Raw genomic sequence first — 19853 nt, forward strand, 5'->3', positions numbered from 1 at the left:
TATAAATAAGAGAGACATTCAAAAAGAATAATGTATGTACCTAAATATATATTTATATGCATATATAAATATATGTATATTTGTTGTTGTTGTATATAATGTATTGTATGTATGCGTATATATCGTATATGATATATACATCTATATATGGCTAATAAATACAAAATCAGCATCAATTTCATCGAAATACAAAAAGTTATCTTTTCTTTTTGTTTTTTTTTGTTTTTGCTTTGCTTTTAGAGGTTTTCTTTTTTTTTTTAAGACAGTTTGGGAAATGAACGCAGAATTTTGGAATTGAAGAGAAAATCTAGAGAGATTGGCATAGTTTTGTGTGTTGTTAATGCGTTAAGAGAGAGAGAGAGAACATCATAATAGATATTAGTATTATTACTATTATTATTATTGTTATTGTTATCATATGCTAGATAAATTTTGGGTATATTTTATCATTTCATTTTTATTATTGTAAGTACTAGTATTTTTTTTTTTCGCTTTTTATTTTTGACAATCTAATATCATCTTGAAACATGAAAATGCCCCCGGAAATGTATCGAGTTTTCTTTTTTTTATTTTTGTTTTTGTTTTGTGAATATTTCTTTTTTGTGAGTAAATGCAACGTTATTGAATTGGAATAAGTTTTCTGTATCTCTTTTCTTTATGTTGTTGTGTTGTTGTCTGTCATGGTCACTTGAACTATATATACATATATAGATAGAATATACATATATATATATATAGCTACTAGGCCTAGCTCTATTGCCATTACCCGAGAATGTTGTTGGTCGAATCAGTCGAATTATTTCATCAGTTGTTGCTGTATACAAAATATATATGCTATATAAATATATAGATATAACTATTGCAAGTACAAAATGCTATACGTATTTGTATATATGTAAGTTTATGTTTTGTATATCGTATCGGTTCTATATATTGTGTATTCAGTATCGTTATCGGTATCTGTATCTGTATCTGTTATATAGTTTCTAGTCTTATTCGACACACAAATTTGCATCTTTTTCAGTTTTTTTGTTTTTGTTTTTGTTTTTCTTAAATGGCAACACGGATGCGCTTTGCTCGCAAGTCTTTTCGTTTTACATTTTGGAATTACATAATTGTATTTGTTTTTTGTTTTGTTTTGTTTTTTTCTTCTTTTGATTCAGTTGTTACATTAAGTATTTGATTTGATATTGTGTATACTGCATACTGTGTATATACTGTTTAGGTTAATTAGTTATTAACAAATTCTTCGCTTGATTGGCTTACGCACAGTCTCTATAATTGTTTTCTTTCTCTTTTCCTGTTCTTGTCATGTTCTTACTGTTGTTGTTTCTTTTCTTCTGTGTTGTCAATCGCTTTTACAGGGTATCTATGCGTGTTCGCAAGGAAGCAGTGAATAAAGACAAAGACTAGAAAGACAAAAAAAAAAAAAACACTAACAAAAAAAAAAAAAAAAAACGTAAAGCGTCAAACTGCTATAAAAAATTTGTCCTCTATAGTATATGCTATAAAATACATCATCATAAAGAGTGGAGTGTAAAACCGTGTGTGTATGCGTGTGTTATTGGGTGTGTGTGTGTGTGTGTGTGTGTGTAGTCCCGGCTGAGCTGCTCCCTTTGCCAGAGTCGAAAATTTACTATATAATTTATAAATTGTCATTTGAGAGAGAGAAAGAGAGCACATATCGAAATAGACTGAGAGAGGTAAATACTTGTAAAGCTCTAAAATATAAATATATATCTATATATGTCTAGATAATTATACAAATACATTTATGTAAATATATCCTCGTTTATATGGCCACAAACTTAAGCGAAAATCATATAGAAAATGATAAGTGTTTAAAATGATGTTTATGCTAAACTAATTTGGACTAACTACTTAAACAAACACATAAAAAAAACACACGAAAACAATATGCGACAAAAGGTATCGAAATTAAATATATATATACTAAATACATATATATATTGTTGTATATAAAATATGTAAAAAAAAAACTACATAAAAACGTTTGCTTAACCTTTGTAATTTGGCAATTATTGAGCAACTGCAGTGGGGGGATCCTAAGGGGGCGTGGTGGGGTGGTTAGGAAGGAAGGAAGGCAGGACACATTGGCACAACCAGTTAGCACTGCATACTATTTCTCTCTCTTTCTATCGCTAGCTCTGTCTAGTGAGGAAGAATGTCCTTGAGCATTGTGCTCTTAAAATATTGCCTAACCATCAAATTCTTGTCCATCTGACTGTCTGTCTGTCCTTCGAGCTGTGTGTGTGTGTGTGTGTGTGTGTGTGTGTGGGTGTTGTGTAGTGTCTGTTGTGTTGTGATTAATTTATGCACACAAATTGTTTGCATATACAAGAGAGAGAGCTGAACTTATCTATGAGTGTTGTATATGTTATAATATAGCTTATGTGTTGTTGTTGTTCTTGTTGTTTTTATGGTTGTTGCCTGGGCGCTACTCCTGCCACTCGTTCTCATCGACGCCCTCCATTTCGTCCTGCTCCAATTTGGTTGTGTACTCCATGCGCGCGCTAACCGATTTTTGAATCTATCAGAAAAATAGAGATAGCAACACATTAGTAATACGTATTAGAAAGAGAGAGGGAGAGGGAGATATTAACCTCCTGTTGTTTATTGCTTTCATAGTCGGATTTGCTGGCGAATTGGGAGTGATCCGGTTTCTTAACTGCCGCTGGCACTTGTTGTATGGATGACACTAGAGAAACAAATACATTTTAAGTGAGAAAGTGTGTGACAGAGACAGCAAGATAGAGAGAGAGAGACTTACGCGTATCCATGCCCTCCGGCTTGAGACTGACTTTGGCAGCGGCCTTGTCGTTGCAGCCAAACCAATCATCCGCCGAGAGCGTGGCGCTCCATGTGATGCGAGTGGGTGGAAACAAATCATCCTGGAACAGTTCACTCTGCGGGCGGTGGGAGAAGAGAAAACAAGGCATCAAATATATAGAGTTAAGAATCACGTACGAAAGCTACCTGAGATACCTGCTACCCATTTTCAATACCATATTCTACAAATATACCAAATTAATATACTGCAGCAATACTAAAATATACTAAAAGTTGTATTTGGTATATCGTTATAGTACTGCAGTCAAAATATACCATAGAGTACAAAATATACCAGATTGCACCATGCACATTCAAAATATACCATCGAGTAGAAAATATACTAGATTGACTACATACAAAACATACCATCGAGTAGAAAATATACTAGATTATCAGCCAAAGCATCTAACAACCAATTGCAGTAGCAATTTTGTGCCATAGAACAGTATTTTTTTTAATAACTTCTACAATTTTTATCCGATTGCAACTAAATTTTCATAAATAATTTAGTTACGATTGTGTTTATCAAAAATCGTGACTCTAGATTTAAATCTACGCTTAGTATTCAATTCTGGAGACAGAAATGGGCGTGACAAAACTTGATATGGGTGCAAACATAACAAGCCTTTATCTCTTATAGTCTTTGAGACTCTGGCTATATCGTCTCGGAGAGAAATCAAATCAAATGTGGTCCTACCTTAATGCGCGGCACTGTGAAGCTGAGCGGCTCGATGGTCGTGTTTGTTAGCCTGTATGCCTTGGAGAACTCCACGCTGGCGACATCGCAATGGTTCTTGGTGAGAAAACTGAGGCCCTGATGCAACGACGAACAGCGATGATGCGACAGCGGACAAATGTATGGCTCCTCATCGGTGATCTCATAGCAATAGATGGTGGAATCGCCCTTGCCGGTGACAAACAATGTGGAGCTATCCTCATCGTAATACGGTATGAGAATCGATGGTGATACATCCAAGCTGGCCGTGTTCAATGGCGCCGTCAACTTTTGTGCATTATACACGCTAATCTGACGCTCCGATACCCTATAAGAGAAACCAATGAAATGTTAACTAAATGTTAAAAACTATTGCAATTTCGTTGAACTCACTTGTCGAAGCCGGTGCACACAATGTAATGACCCTCGAGTGCCCAGGTGATGCGTGCTCCACGCGTGCCCACCGGACCGTTGCCCTCACGGATGGGTGTCTCAGATTTGCGTGGATTGTAGACACGTATTTTGCCATCCTTGCAGACGCTGGCGCCCAGTTTGCCGCATGGACTCCAGGCAAAGTCAAAGATTTGATCCGTGTGGCCGGTCAGGGTGCACATCTCCTGCATGGTGCGCAAATTCCACAGCTTGATGGTCATGTCATAGCTGGCCGTTAGCAGTACATCGGCAGCGAGTGGATGAAAGCGTATGAAATAGATCTTGTCCAGATGCGCAGTCAATTCGCCTTGCGGCGCATTCGTTGGCTCACTCAGGCCGCCCTCATCGATGCGCCACAATTTCACAATGCCATCGTCGCAGGCCACCGCCAGACGCTGGGCATCGAATGGATCCCACTGAAAGTCCATAATGTTGCTGCCATTCACCAGCGATGGAATGACACCGTCCGGCAATCGGCCGGGTCGACTCAGCTCAAAGATGGCAATCTTGCCGCCAGGTCCCGAGAGCGGAACGGCGACACGCTCGTGATTGGCATGGAAACCATTGCATTCGCCGGGTATTTGACGGCTCAGATTGCGCAAGTTCTCAATGTGTGTCGACTTGTGGCCGGGCGTGCCCTTCAAGTGCCGGAACTTGGACACCTTGCCAAACACGGTCGATGTGCGTTTGGTTGACGCCGCACTGAATGCCGCCTCCGTTGCCGACTTCTTCAGTCCCGCTGCTCCATTGCCACGTCGATGCTCCTCCAGGAGTTTGCCTTCGGGCACCGAGATGCGCTTGCTGTCAATGCCGGCCGAGGGAATGACGTTGCTGTTGCCGCTGGGCTTTAGGGGTTCCACCTTCGAGCTCTCACGGCGACTGTGCAAAGCAGAAAAGGAATGAAGAAAATTAATTAAAAGCAAGCAACAACGAATGTACATATAAGTTGCTACTCGTTACTCGTTGAACTTTCAACGAGTAATCGATGCATCTCTTCATTATATTATTGTCTGTTGGGAATAGTAATAAACTACTCGTTACTATTCATCTTATAGTTATCCGTTGTCAATAATAATAAACTTGTTACTCGTTGAACTTTCAACGAGTAATCATCACATTTCTTCTAACTTTCCGTGGCGAACAGTAATAACCTACTACTAATACTATTCATTTTATATTTATCCGTTGTCAATAATAATAAACTACTCGTTACTCTTTGTACTCTCAACGAGTAATTGTTACATATCGTAATCTTATAATTATTAATAATCTAGTTTTTGCAACGAGTAACAAATTCCACATCTATTGTAACGAGTAATAACCTATACCGTAAAATCAACTCGCTACTTAAGTAACGAGTAATCCGTTAGCTCTTTTGAGTGTATAATTGAATAATTTACGCGTTTCTCTTTTATCATTCTCTTAACGAATACTCACAGTGGCACCGGCGATTGAGCCTTCTCGTCCACCTGACTCTTGGAGCGACTCTCGTAGACGCGACGTCGCTCTGCAATGCTGCTGCGCACTGCCGAAAAGCGTCGCAAATCGGCATCTGTACGATCCTCGCCCTCCGTCGAGTTCTCTGATGATTCAGAGTTCTGTTCGAATATCTAAATATATGAAAAATGAGAGGACACAAGAATGTATTTGGTTGTTGTATTTGTAAGCATTGGTATTGGTCAACTTTAGTTGTGGGGAATATAAAAAAAGAGCAACCATAGCAGACCTTATCTGATGACTCGTCATCGTCAGCCGAGGACTATAGTTGGTTGTTGTTGTAGTTGTTTGTTGTTGATTCGGGATGTAAAGTAGACAGTAGTAGAAAGCACAGAAGAACACGGAAGCAGGAGTGGAATTATTTTTGTATTTTGGAGTGTTAGTTTTGATTACATAAAAGTTACGAAACGAGTGAGAACAGTAGAAAACGAATTTTGGCACAGGCATGTAAGAGAGGTTCAAGAGTTCAAGTTGATTAGTTAAACGTTGTTTTCAAGACTCTTCAAAGGAATTGATTTCAAAGTGAAAAGGTTACTCAAACTTACCTTGCGACGCTCCGAAGTAGTCAATGACTTTTGGACACCGTTCCCGTTGCCATTTCCATTGCCATTGCCAGCAACATTTGGTTCACGTTCGTGATTTTCTGCAAGAGAACAAAGGAAAAAAAAAAGAACAATAGTAATCGTTACTCGCTTCTCGCTACTCGTTAGTTCGTCGTACTTACTCTTTATTTCAATTTCCACAATGAGATCGGGTTTGGCGCCTTGGGTGGGCGTTTCACTGCAGTTCTCTTGCCCCACGCTCGATATATTCTCATGCGAACCAGGCGCCACGGGCACGGCGAACACTTTGTCAAAGGAGACATCGCCAGTGTTGCTCGAAAATGGTTTGGGGCCAAGGCGAGGCTATTCGACAAAAGAAGAAATTTTGTTAAGTTATTGATTAAGGCATAGACAGGCAGATAAAAGTTGAATCTAATAAAACCGAAATTAAATAATGAATTAAAAGTAATAATAAATATACATAAATAAGAATAAAACGCTTGAAACAGAAACAAATTAACCATACAAATCAAAGCGTATACGCAATAAATTCAACATGGGAATTAAGTAGTATAAAATATAAATAAATATATAAAATGAGACTACAAAATTCTATGGGTATTGAAAACACAATAAATATATGCCACGAACTATAAAATTTGTTTTTTAAACAACGAAAAACCATATGAAATAAACGAGAATTGAGCAATCAACTCGAAATTAAAGTAACGAGTAACGACTAACGAGTAACAAACGTACTACAAAATTAACGAAAATTATATCGATTCAAATAAGCAACCGAAAACGTGACAACAATCGAGAGGCAAGCAGACACCTTGTAAGCGGCGGCTGCCGTTGTGCGTGGCCTTGGACGCGGTGTGTTGCCCTCGCCGGCGGAGTCGCCACCGCTGCTGCCTTGTGGCGTGGTTGCCTCCGGCAGCGAGTTGTTGCGCGATGTGCGTGGCATTGGCTTCGGTGGCGAGTGGCTGCCACTCGCCGAATTGGTGTCCAATCCTGCCGACGAGGATGCCTCCTCGCTGCTGCCCGTCGAGTGTTCGGTGGGGGATTCCTTCTCATCCACCTGATGGACAATATCCTTCTCGGAGTCTGTCTTATATTTCGCCTCGAATTTGCGTATCAATTCGCTCTGACTGAGGCTGCACTCCTGACTGTTGTTCTTCTTCGTGTTGTTCGACGAGTCGCTGTTGTTGTGACTCTCATTGCCATTGCCGTTGTTGCCATTGCCGTTGGCATTCCCATTGTTGCCATTGCCATTCTTTTCATCGCACTTGCTGCGCAACATCACAACATGGCACTTGCCCTTTGCTCGCTGGTTCTCAAGATTCTTAACGAAATCACTCAGATTGCCGCGATGAATCTGGGTTATGAGGATGGGGATTGATTATAGAACTAACTCAAAGCGAAACTTGCGATTTAAAGAATGTTTAAATTAGTCTAAAGAACTGCTTAAAATGAAAACTTTAACTTTAACAAGTTTGACTACGTCATATATACCACTTCTTTCCTTAATACTATATTATGTGCTCTACAATTAAAATTAAAATCTAACTTAATGAAGTTTAAACTACAAAGATTGCTTTTAATTGTCGCCTATTTCACTTATTTTTAATGGTATTTTAATATACTATTTCTTTCCTTAATACTATATAATTCAAAGTATTAGATACTTGTGAAATTGAATTACAATTCACATAGTTGCTTTCATTTCTACTCTTCTCGAATAGCATGTATAACAATTCCATGAAATTGCTTCAACAAAAATTGAACCCGCTTGAAATGGAAAGTTTTTTGTGCCCCCAACTGTAAATAGAATTCCCAGAATTGTGTGTAATCTTATCGTACAGATAACCACTTAAAGTAAACCCCAAATACAAATCAATCAATTAAGTAGCTGGCTGGAAACAACTTACGATAATAGGTTCATCGCCATGTTCGCGCTTCGCCGGATCCAAATTCATCTTGGGCACTGGCTGATTGGTGCCCACCAACCATTCGCTGGCAATCAACTCCGTCTTGTAGCCCGTTGTCTCGGGATAAAGATCGGCATGGAAATCGCGATAGGTCTAAGATGAATGGAAGAGAGAATATCGTAAACAAATGAATTCAATTAAGATATTCGATCGCTCACCTTGCGCGGCACCTGATACATAATGGGAATGACCATGTTGGAGGTGAGTTGGAGCACACGATTCACCTCGGCCTCCATCACTTTGAGCGCACGCTTGGGCACCAAACAGGCGCCCTTTGTTTGCTCGCCCGTGTGCCGCAATCCCTCAATCAAATACGGATCCTTGTCCGTAATCTCCAAATAGTTTATGGTCGTATCTCCCTTGCCGGCCAAGAACAGCATATTCGTATCGGGATCAAAGAGTGGCATCAAAATGCCCGTCGAGCAATCCAACTCCAATGTCTTCTCGGGCGTATTAAAGTTGCGTATATCGCGTATGATCACCTGACGCAAACGTGCCGCATCGAAGCCGGTGGTGAGAATGCGCGACTGATTGCCCAGCCAAACGACACGCGAATCCTTGATGCTCTGATGCGATTCGGCGAGCATTTGTATCGGCGAGCCTTCGGCGCGTGGATCAAAGATACGCACGCACTTGTCCTTGCAGCTGGTGGCCAAAACGGTGCCATCCTCGCGCCAACTGGCCGACTGGATGACCTCCGGATGCTCATTGTTGGCTGTCAGAGTGAAGGAGAAATTATTGTATTACGGTAGTTTTTGCTTAAATATAAAATCAAGAAACGTTTAGAGGCTTTAAACTTCAAAACAGCTGAGCTCAAGGCTCTAATATAAACGGACAGACAGACAGCTGGATGGCAGAAGCACAGAAAAATATTCACTATGACATCGCCTCTGAATGTTTCTTCAGTAGTGAAATATCCTCTCGAGTATTGTCTCCAAATTTGGTGACCGTAACTCTCAAGGCAACGTAGTTCTAAGCTTTCATTTAGGTGGACAGACAGACAGACAGACGGCTGATAGTTGCTTAAATCGTTTAAGACGCTGTCTTTTGCAGCCTATCGACTATTGTCTCCAAATTTGTAACTTTTAAGGCATCAGAGATCTAGTTTTAATGTAGACGGACAGACGGAGAGAAAAAACTAGCTTGAATTGGTTTTCGAGTTGTTTGAAAGGTTTTAGATACCTAGGAAAATCTCCTCTACTTACAGAAAATCTCCTTTTGGGTCGCAATGTCGAAGAGAGCCACACAACCCGCTGCTGTGGAGTACATCAAACCATCGGCCGTGGGATGGAAGCCGACAGTCTCAACGCGTCGCTGCTTGTGTGAGAAGACAGCCTCGGGATCGGAGAGCGACTGCTCCAAGCCCTTCTCCGGTATGTGCCAGATCTTTACCTAAAGAAAGCAAGTAAGGGTATTAAATAGAGTTGCCACCCAACAAAAGTCGAGATCTCTATCTCTCTCTCTCTCTCTTGCTCTCTTACTTACCAGGCAATCCTGCGATGCTGTGGCCAAGAGGCCATCGTGAAATGGCGAGAACTTCAAATCTGTCACCGTATCCGTGTGTCCATGGAGCAGTGGCATCGTTTTGCTTTTGCGTCCGCAATCGTCGAGCGGCAGCACGGCAACACTGGCGCCGCTATGCTCCCAATTGAAGGCCATGAAGGCGGCCGAGGCGGCGATATTGTTGCCATACGTCTGATAGCTGCCCACGCAAATCTCGCGAACACACGCCTCCGCCTTTGGCACAATGGGCGCGGCATTTTTGTACTTCGAAGCCTTGAAGCGCCACGCCATTGTGTCTCTGTGTGTGTATGAGTGTATTGATATAGAGTATCAAATAGTCGGACTGACTTTATTCGAACCAGTCGCTGCTGCTGCTTCTTCACTTCTGTTTGTATTACGTTTATTTATTTATTCTTATTTGTAGTGTTTTTTGTTTTGTTTTGCGGTTTAGCGGCTGCAAATGGGAAAATGTGATATTGCTATGAATAAACAAATAAATAATAAGCAATGTTTAGTTATCGCAATCTGAACCCCCCCCTCCTTTTCATGCCAACGAATGAATCAGCCAACGCATCACACACACACATACACTCATCAATTGATAAGCTGCCGTTTCGTTTAGTGATATGATGATGAATGCGCCTGTCACGCCCACACTTCAAATAACAAGAATTACTCACGCACACACACATACACACACACACGGTCACACGCAGAGGCAAACACTCACAGACTTACGCACAGCAAGCAAACACACTCACACACTTGAAGCCACTGCTGCGAAACTTCTGCTTGCGACTTATTGTTGTCCAACTGCACTTGGCGACAATTATTGAGGACTTGCACACATACATACAAACACTCTCTGACACACACACACACACACACACACACTTACGCGCTTTGTGCATACGTCTCGTTTTGTCGCATAAAAAGAGAAAGCACAAATAGCAAGAGAAACAAAAACAATTGGCATTGCAATTTGTTATGCGGTGAATGCCAAATGCGCCGATTAACCGATTGACGGCGTTTTGCCGGATAAGCTTAAAGCACGCATACACACACACAGGCACACAAGCACACAGCGTCTTTCGTTTGCCGTTGTTGTTGCTGTCCTTTCCGGTGTGTGCAAAGAAAGCTTTTTGGTATGCGGCAAAATAGTGCTAAATCAAGTGTGGTTTTATTGTTGTTGCTGCTGGCCACTTGTAAGCACAATAAACAAGTGCCACGCCTCACTTGCAATAATACACTCAAACACACACGCACACACACATACACACATCGATGCGAGCTATTAGCGTTGTGGACCTGCGTGCTGAGCTTACTACATTTTTTTCGCTACTCTTTTTTTTTCAGCTACTCTATTTAGTAGCAGCAAAATACCAAATAAGGCAACAAATTTTTTAGTTCCGTTTCTGGGCATGATTCATGCGACGACGGCGTCTAGAGAAATTGCTGCTACACATACATACATACATACGTACAATATAAGAAAACCACGCACACACGCACACTCACACATATACTGCAGCGCGGAATTAACGTGAAATTTTGTTGTTGAAAAACTTTGCAATATTATTTTTATGTTTCGCGCTGTTGGGCTGCACTTTTCTTATGATGGGCTGCACTGTTTATGCTTTTCGGTGCACTCCTTACACTCGCTCGCACATACACACACACACACGTACACTCACGCATACATTCGTAAAGGAGAGTTGCACTTGCAAAAGATACAGAGTTTGAACGGCAAAGTATCTAGGAAAGTGCCTGCCAACCACTTTTTTCTTGATTTCAATTGTATGTTGTTTATTTTACTTTGTTTTTTGGTTTTTTTTTTGTGCTGCTTGTGTTTTTTGCTGTTGTTTGCGCTGACAGCGTATAAATTCAAGTGCAGCGCAGCTTGCGGCCAATAGCAGGAATAGCAAAAGCAGCAGCAACAACAACAACAACAATAACGGCAACTAGAGCTTCAATGTATTGGAAGCAAGCACACACAGCTCTAGCGGCCAGTAGCAGTAACAACAACAACAACTGCAGCCACAACAACAACAAGTAGAGACAGTTGTGCTCAGTTGATGGCAAACGACGCGTGCGCAAATTCAACTGGTTCGTTAGAAAGCGGCAAAACAAATGACCATCATTGGCTGCGGCGGCTGCTGCTGTTGCCATTGCTGTTGCTAGTGGTGGTGGTGGTGTTGCAGCCACCAGGTAATCGGGTCAAGTGATTTAGAAAAACCAACGATAGCAAAAGAAAGAAAACTGCGCACAGGCTGCTGTGGACGGAAGTGGGGTGGACAACAACAACAACAACGACACGAACGGACAACAAGCATTGGCAAAAAAGGGAGATACAAGTGCAGCGCATACACAAGTGCAAAGCGCAACCTGCAGGCGAGTAGCCGTACTACAAACACAAAACAGCATCCGTGCACAAGCGAGAGGGAGAGCGAGGGAGTGGAATAGCTAGAGCCAAACAGAGAAAAAGAGAGCGTGCAAGCGAGAGAGTGCAAACTGTCTATGTTAGTGTGTGTGCGCGCGTCTGGGGGTCTCTCTCTCCCTTTTTCTTTCGACACACAGGGTGCAATAGCAATATGTATGTGTGTAGGTTGCGGGGGCCGCATTCGACTACGTGTGTGTGTTCAAATAGAAAAGCTTTGTTGGGGGTGGGTGGCAACGCCGGCACACCGGCATATAAAGCATACACCGGTACGGTAAGGCAAGGCAAAGGCAGCTTTTACAAACACTTTTGAGCTACTGTTTTGCTTTTTCAACCACTAGACAAAACCGGGCAGTTGGACAGAGATAGCGAGGGTGATGGAGAGGGCGAGGCGAGTGGCGAGAGGTGAAGCGGCCTCCTGGTGGTTGCTTCCATTACGTGTTTGTTGTTGCATATGCATTTATTGACATTTTTTCTTTCTTTTTTTGCCAACGCTTGTAATGCACTTAATGCCTGTTGTTACTTTCTAGTTTTTTCTTTCAGCGAATGCGTGCAATTAATTAGTTGTTGTTTATGCACAATTGTTTTATGTTGGGTGTGTGAGTGTGTAGCATAAAACGGATGTGGTAGTAAAAGGAGCTTGGGCTTGTTTGTTTTTTTTTTCAGCCGGCACACACCCTTTTTAATACAACTACAATAACAACACTAACAACAAGAGCACACAACGAAGCTGAGCCGACGACGCTGCGTTCTGGGCAAACAAAGGAGCAGTTTTGCACCCGATTCAGACACACACATACACTTCTATATGCAAACATGCAAAAAAAAAAACTGCACACACATACACAGTCACAGACGCATCCTCAGATGCGATTTGATATACAAAATAAATTAGCAATGCTATTGAGTTTTTGTTACTTAAAGATTACAATAACAAATTCACTTTGCACATAAAAACTCACGATTTTGGCACGCCCTTTTAACCAAATTTCACTGCAACTGCACAATATTCGTTTAATTTTCGTATAAAATGTTGCATCGGCTTTCTTCGGAGCCGTGCAGCGTGACCGCAAGTAAGATTTAAAACATGCCATAAACGCAATTTTGGTATTTCTTTGTAGCAAAACGTTATCGAAGGCCGGTCACACTGTCGCGGTCTTCCCCGCTTTTTATTACTAGCAAAACGCGCTCTCTATTATCAAATGGATCCCTTTAGAAACCTGAAGCAACAGCAGTGTCGTAAAAATGTTAAGAATTACTTAAAACAATGCTATTAATGTTTTAATATGTCAATGTAAAATGTATTCCCCATACCAAACATTTTTCGGAAAAGGACATCTACATTAGATCTATTCAAATATGAGCAGATTAGCTGCTAAATTGTAAATAAATTGTACGCAAATGTATATTACAAATAATATAAATTAGTGACGAACGCAATCTATATAGTTTTGTGAATAAACAATTTATCAAAGATAGAACAAATAATACAGTTGCACAGTGTGGCCACCAGATGTGATAGACGAATGGTTGCCACATCGATGCATTTAAAGAATCGATAAATTGCGTCTTCGATTGCAAAACGCACAGGGCTGCAATGCAATTGATACTCGCGAGCCCTGGAGCTGCTAGCATCGATAGTAACGTAACGATAGTGCCATCGATTGCTTTGCTGCTTCTAAACTGCTGCAGCAAACTGTATTATTTTTTTTTGTTATTTATTAAATGAAGTTGGAAATTAAGTTGATTGCATTGCAATGTCAAAGTTAATGTCAAATAATAACGCGTTGGAGCGTAATTGCGCATTGTGATAACGTGTGGTGCAAACGCGGGGCAAAACGTGTGGAACCGTCGTAAACGTAAAAACGCGAGCGCTTTTTGCTTTGCGGGTGTGCGTGTGCAAGTGTATATGTGTTTGTGTTGTGAATCTGCTCGTGAGTGTGTATGTGTGCGTATGCGTATAATTTTGGTGTGCGGCGGCTGCAGAAGGCAACGACTCGACGCGGCGCTGCCCCGCAGCAGCAGCAACAACAACAACAACAAACAGCAATTCTAAATCAATGTTGTCAACAGCCAAGGAAAGCAAAATGAACGTCTTGCACAAAATGGGTAAGTTAATACAAACAAAAACCAAGAGCGAGAGGGAGAAAATAAAATATTAATAGATGTAAGAAAAACAAAAAGTGCATTCGAATGCTTCCGTTTCCTTTGCTAGCAGCAGCAACAACAGCACCTGCAACAGCAGCTTAGCTGTATATCCATACATACACACGCAAACAGTGTGCGTGTGTGTGTGTGTGTATGTATGTATGTACATTGGCAACTCCTTCACAACTGTGCCTACAGCAATAAATATAATGATTCACACCAAGGCACAACAACAACACCAACGTAAGAAGAAGAAGACGATGCAGTAGAGGAAGAGCAGCAAGACTAAGAATAATAATAATAATAGCAGTCACAATCCTGTTTCTTTTCGTAATTGCCACCCACACACAGACACACACACACACACACACACACACACACACACACACACACACACACATGGTCGCTGCCCCAAAAATGTGCAGTTGGTTTATGCGTTGGGTTTATCAACAAGTCTATATTTAGTGCATGCGCCTCGGAGAAGTGTTAAAAGTGAAGTAACAGACGCACACACATGCAAATGCACATGCACACACATGCTGGTGTCCCCCTCTCAACACCTCTCGCATCCGCCTACGCTCACTGTGCACTCTCATGCCTGTAGCCATCCCCCTCTAGCGCCCACCGCTAGCTACTCTTGAGGCGACTGCTGGCTGCATTTTGGATTTTTACTCATTTCGGCGATGACGTACATATTTGATTTGGTTTGTTTTTTTTTCTCCTTATTTTCGGGCATCGATTTCGATAAAGTTCGATAAATCGCAGTTTGCATGCATATTTTTGCATAAATTGCAGTATTTTTACGATTTTAAATTACAATTTAAAAAGGCAAATATAAAATGCAAGTACATTTAGGTGTTATTAAAAACCAAAAAAAAAATGCAAATAATATAATAGCAAGTTGTCCGCAAATTTCAAGGGCAATTCGCCTGCAGCCAGCCTGCACTTCATGTTGGATGTGGAGTGGGGCTTGAAAAGGGGAAGGAGTGGTTGATGCGGTTTTATTGCCGACTACTGAAAAGCATAACGGTTATTTATGTGCCTGGAACTCTAGGCAGCTTTAGCTTTTGACAACTGCAGGCAAAGATAGCTCGATAATCCCCAGGTACACATATACATACAAACAAACATATGTATGTATGTGTATGTGTGTATATCTATTTATGTATGTTAGTGTGGGTGCGGGAATAAGCAAAGTACTCCAACGGTTAAAGGTCAGCCTAGTTGAGCGCCCCCAAAAACACACAGCGAACGAAGCAAACGCAGCGCTTATCACTAGCAACCAAATCACCTGTTCTACACCTGCTTTCCCCAGCCTCCCCCTTCCTTCCCAAGGTCATTAGCATTTTGTTGTTATTGTTATTTTTCGTTTTTTTTTTATTTTTTTTCTTCTTTTGTTTGTGTTTTGTTTTTGTTTTTGCTTAGTCAGCATACTGAAATAGCGCTGGCAAACTCCAGCCTATTAATCACTATAAATAAATCACACAGATTTCGACTCTATGACTAAAGTGACTTTATCCCCCTCTCTCGCTCCTTTGCCTCCTGCCTTGCTCTCTTCCTTTCTCGCTCCAGCTGCGTAACCGGGGGAGCTGCAGCTGATTTGCTGGCTGGCTGGGTAAACTTTAGCAGTTATTCGTAAGCTTTTTTTGCTTGGCCGTGTACAGCTTTCGGTGAGCTTTCGCCAAAAGCCTTTTTGTTATTGTTGTTGCCGTTGTTCTTGTTTTGTTTTGTTTTTGTTTCTTTCTTTTTTTTTGCCAGTGCAAAGTCTCAGTTTCTGTTGTCGGCAGACGTCGCGTTCTTGGCTTGCAAATAAGTAGTTTATTTTAGATTTGATAAGCGCAAAAGCATTTGCCGTGATAATGGGAACCTCTTCCACTAACAAGACAACAGCAACAACATTGAAGAGTGAAGCGTAAAGCGCATGCAGAAGCTCACTGCTGCTGCTGCTGCTGCAATGACAACAAAGCGTCGCAGCCCAGCTCACTCACAGACACACACACACACACACACACGTGCACACTTAAGAATAGGAAGCAAGAAAGAGTAGCGCCGTCCAGTCATGGCTGACGTTTAACGACTACTTAATGCTCTTTTAAATGACTTACTTCTGACATTAAAAAATATTATAAAATATTAATATATTGGAAATCACTGCTTTACATACGAATATAAAAATAAAAAAAATGTAATACAAAATATACCACAAGCTTTATAATATATAGCGAATGTGGTTACGCTGTTTATAGTTCCACTTTCGAATGAGAGTGGAGCTTTGTAAAGTTTATGATATTTGCATAAATTCCTAATGAGCATGCTACCGATACTCTTTTCTAGGGTATTAAAAGAGACGTCGCCGTCGTCGTCGTCATCGTGTTCGTTTAGTTCATTGAAAGTGCAAATGTTGGGCACATTGTTATTGTTGTTATTATTATTGCTATTGCTGTCGTTGTTGTTGTTGTTGTTGTTGCTGTTGTTGCTGGTGCTCAACGGGCCGTGGGCCGCCCATTGGCCGCGCCAAAGCGATTAGATTGTAAAGCAACAGCAGCAGCAGCAGCGACGTCGCTGCGCTCGCTCAGTCAGCTAGCGCTCACAGTCGGCTAGCTCTGAGCTGCGCCTCAGCGCCTCAGCGCCAGCGTGTGCGGTTAGACAAGACAGACACATTCAGTCAGTCATTCAGTCAATTTCAGTTAGTCAGTTAGTCGCACGCGAAATTTTCACATCAACGTACGCAGCAATCGCGGCGCGCGCGCGTAAACACAACGACACCACTGTATTGACCCCGCCCCACCTCCCTCTCTCAGCATACGTGTGTGTGTATGTGTGTGTGTGTCTGTCTGTGGTGATATCATTTGACTAAGGGGTTGGCATAGCCAACGGATCCTCAATGTCACATCAATTGAAGCTCGCTCGAAACTAAAATTGTGAATATAGTAATAAAAAATAATATTACACTCAGAGAGATCATTGCGAGTTATCCAATATTCTTTTCTCTTTTTTTTTTTGTGTTTGTGTTTTGGTTTTTGTTGAATTGTGTTTGTAAATCGATTGAAAATCGTTGATGCGTTCGCTCCAATTCCCGTGATACTAATAACCTTACCCACTCCACCCCACCCCTCCCCACCACTTGCCGTGAAGTGGATTGAGTGTGAGCGAGTGAGTGAGTGAGATAGCGCGAGTGCATACATGATGCGAGTTTTGAATACCGAGCTGCGATTGCGCTTTAAGAATCGCAAACCGCGTCCCTTCAATCGGGCAGCAAGCGCCGATGATGCAGCGACAGAGGCAGAGACAGCGGCAGATGAGCAACGGCTGAATGGAAACATGCGTATGTATATTGGAAGATAATGGAATGGCAGAATGTGTGGAAGAATGGCATATATTGAGAAAGAGAGTGAGAGCGTGCGCTTGAGTGCGAGTGAGAGTGCGACTGCGACTGCTGCGTGCGATAGTGTGGGTGAGCGTGAGAATGTGAGAATGCGCATGGAGTGTAATCGATAGGTTTGTAATCGTTGGTTAAAGCTGCTGTCAATTGACAGCGAAAGCTGCGCAATCAGCTTGACCTTGACAGCGCGCTCCGATATCGATAAGAAAGTAATTACCCTGCTTTATGATATACGCACGTGCGAGCGTATTGAACAAAAAAAAAAGAAAGAAAGAAAGAAAGAAAAAAATACAAACATAAACTACATGCATAATTGGAAATATCTCACATCGTGCAAGTGCATGATTTTTTTTCAATTGATTAATCTCGAATTATGTTTAAGTACTTGTGCTATCGAATAAATTGTACTAGGAAGGGTGTGGAGGTGAATGGAGCGCGGCGCTCGCTCAATTGATCAATTTGTTTTGCACTCACAGCTGAATGAGCAGCATTTTGCCAAGCTGATGATGACAATGCTCAATGGGCTGGAAGTGGAACCGGATGCTCTTTCAATTCAATATTGTTCAATTGCCAATTGTAATTTTCCTCCTCATTCTCTCTCTCTCTCGCTCTCTTTCACTCTGTCTGTCGCCGTCTATCGTTGGCACATTCTTCAGCCTATTGATAACAGGAGAGAGATGTGCCAAAAGAAAGTGCATATCTAATCTAATCTAATCAAATCAAATACATAATCGATTAACATATTGACAACAATGTTGTTGTTGTTGTTGCTGTCGCTGTTACTTGCCTCACAGACAACTTGTGAGTGGAGGAATGATGTAGATGTAACATAGATGTATATTATGAAAAGGGTTTTGTTTAATTGTTGCTTATTGAACAGTTTTGTCGACTCTCGACGGCTTTCACTGCACTTTCTAATGCGCCATCACCTCCAGAGAGGTGCTCTCCAGTGTACTGGACCACTGGAAAGGGAGAGAAGCAAGCGAACAACTAAACAAAGTCATGTGTGTGTGTGTGTGTGAGTGTGTTGAGCATATGACAAACTATTCTTCTATTATCATCATGACAACAACCTACCTACACAACACAACGCAACACATCTCATATTCACTTTTTTTCTTTTTGACGTGCTTGACATTCACATCATTCACAACATTCAAGCATTCAACAGGTATTCATTAAGCATTTAGCAAAAAAAAGAAGAAGAAGAAGAAGAAAAAAGATTGATATGTGCCTCGTTATTGGTGGCAAAGTGCAAAAGCTGTTGACAGAATTGTGTGGCAAAAGAAACAACGACAACCATTTAAAGTCGAGAAACCACAACAATGAGAGTTCCCCCTTTGCTGGCTTATGAAAAGAGCCCAAAAGCTGTTATATCTATTGTGGGTTCGGGCTCTGTCTCGACGATAACTGTATGTTGGCCAGGTCAAGCAATAATTCACCGAGTTTCCCGACAATCGCCAGACAAATAGTCAAAATAACGCTCAACTTGTAACAATGAGTCCTTTTTCAGTGAACAACTGAAGTAAAGCTCAGATTTGTCACATACAATTGCGGGTTCGGTCACTTGCTCGTCTATAACTGTATGTCTGTTGTGTTATCTATGTGTACAAAGAGTTTCCTGAACATCCGCTGTCAAACAGCGGAAATCTTGTTAAACTCGTGTGAAAGATCATGTCAAATGTGGTGTTAAAAGACCGGGGCGAGAACTAGAGAAATCGGAATAGCAACTTTATTTAGCACTAAGGTGGTCAGTCATCTGGTCACGTATAGCACACGACGCTTTCCCTGGTGTCAACTCGACGATATTGTGTGTGGGGGGCCTCTTTAACTATAATGCTCACTCAGTATACTGTACTACAACTTTATACAACACAACACAACACAACTCTGTTTTATTTTTATGCTTTGTGCTTTTCACTTAGCTCTCGCATACTCGTATACTCGCATTCAGCACTTTTGCTTTCCTATAGATTTCATTTTCATGTCTAATAACTGCCAAGCAGCGAACGTTGTTTGTTTGTCGTCCGCATCGTTGTTTGGCTCTAAACGACTTACCAACTATGTCATAATTGGAGCTGTGCCTCCCTCTACTTCACTCTCTTTCTTTTAATATTTCTCTGTCTCTATGTCTGTGGCTCTGCTTGAGAGGTTTCATGTACTTGTGTGCTGTCCATTGTCCGGGTCTGGCTTTCTTCTGGACATACGAGTCAACATGGCGTTAAGTTTTCTTTTGCTTGCTCGCTGCACAACTTTCATTCTCTGGGCTCTGAAATTGTAGCTCCCAAAAAAATGTGTTGTCTCTGTCATTGTCGTAGTCCCAAAATGCTTCCGCCTTTGCTTTATATCTAAC

At 41.4% G+C, this 19853-nt stretch overlaps 2 protein-coding genes across 6 annotated transcripts in view; one reads left to right on the top strand and one right to left on the bottom strand.

Moving 5' to 3' along the window:
- Window positions 1-1086: 1086 nt before the first annotated feature.
- LOC133847103 (coronin-7) lies at window positions 1087-13062 on the bottom strand. Of its 4 annotated transcripts, XM_062281900.1 has the most exons (15): window positions 12933-13062; window positions 9516-9987; window positions 9236-9422; window positions 8189-8745; window positions 7971-8123; window positions 6875-7417; window positions 6222-6402; window positions 6043-6140; window positions 5727-5759; window positions 5438-5610; window positions 3962-4879; window positions 3551-3896; window positions 2792-2927; window positions 2625-2719; window positions 1087-2551 (listed from the first exon to the last, which is right to left on the bottom strand). In XM_062281900.1, exons 2-15 carry the CDS (start codon window positions 9822-9824, stop codon window positions 2459-2461), a joined length of 3822 nt encoding a protein of 1273 aa, XP_062137884.1. In that variant the 5' UTR covers window positions 9825-9987; window positions 12933-13062; the 3' UTR covers window positions 1087-2458. The 4 variants fall into 4 exon arrangements, with proteins under 4 accessions (XP_062137884.1, XP_062137885.1, XP_062137886.1 ...); XM_062281901.1 differs by lacking the exon at window positions 5727-5759; XM_062281902.1 differs by lacking the exon at window positions 6875-7417 and having other exon boundaries at window positions 12933-13061.
- Window positions 13063-13638: 576 nt separating this feature from the next.
- Window positions 13639-19853, top strand: part of LOC133848935 (guanine nucleotide-releasing factor 2) — a 30879-nt gene continuing 24664 nt past the window's right edge. The window contains exon 1 of one of the 2 annotated variants that reach the window (XM_062284690.1): window positions 13639-14079. In XM_062284690.1, the coding sequence (XP_062140674.1) occupies window positions 14031-14079 (49 nt within the window). In that variant the 5' untranslated portion in view covers window positions 13639-14030. Of the gene's footprint in view, window positions 14080-17128; window positions 17444-19853 lie in introns of those variants that run through there. The other variant, XM_062284689.1, reaches the window with a different exon arrangement.

Source organism: Drosophila sulfurigaster, chromosome X, assembly GCF_023558435.1.
Source record: "Drosophila sulfurigaster albostrigata strain 15112-1811.04 chromosome X, ASM2355843v2, whole genome shotgun sequence".
In the NCBI taxonomy this organism is placed as follows: domain Eukaryota; kingdom Metazoa; phylum Arthropoda; class Insecta; order Diptera; family Drosophilidae; genus Drosophila; species Drosophila sulfurigaster.

What these genes read in the sequence shown, in the direction of transcription:
- LOC133847103 (XM_062281900.1), bottom strand. Translation starts at nt 9,824, where the DNA reads ATGGCGTGGCGCTTCAAGGCTTCGAAGTACAAAAATGCCGCGCCCATT. An exon ending in CTACTTCGGAGCGTCGCAAG is followed by an intron (nt 5,760 to 6,042) that starts GTAAGTTTGAGT and finishes AACCAACTATAG; the next exon opens with TCCTCGGCTGACGATGACGA. An exon ending in TCACAGTGCCGCGCATTAAG is followed by an intron (nt 2,928 to 3,550) that starts GTAGGACCACAT and finishes CACCGCCCGCAG; the next exon opens with AGTGAACTGTTCCAGGATGA.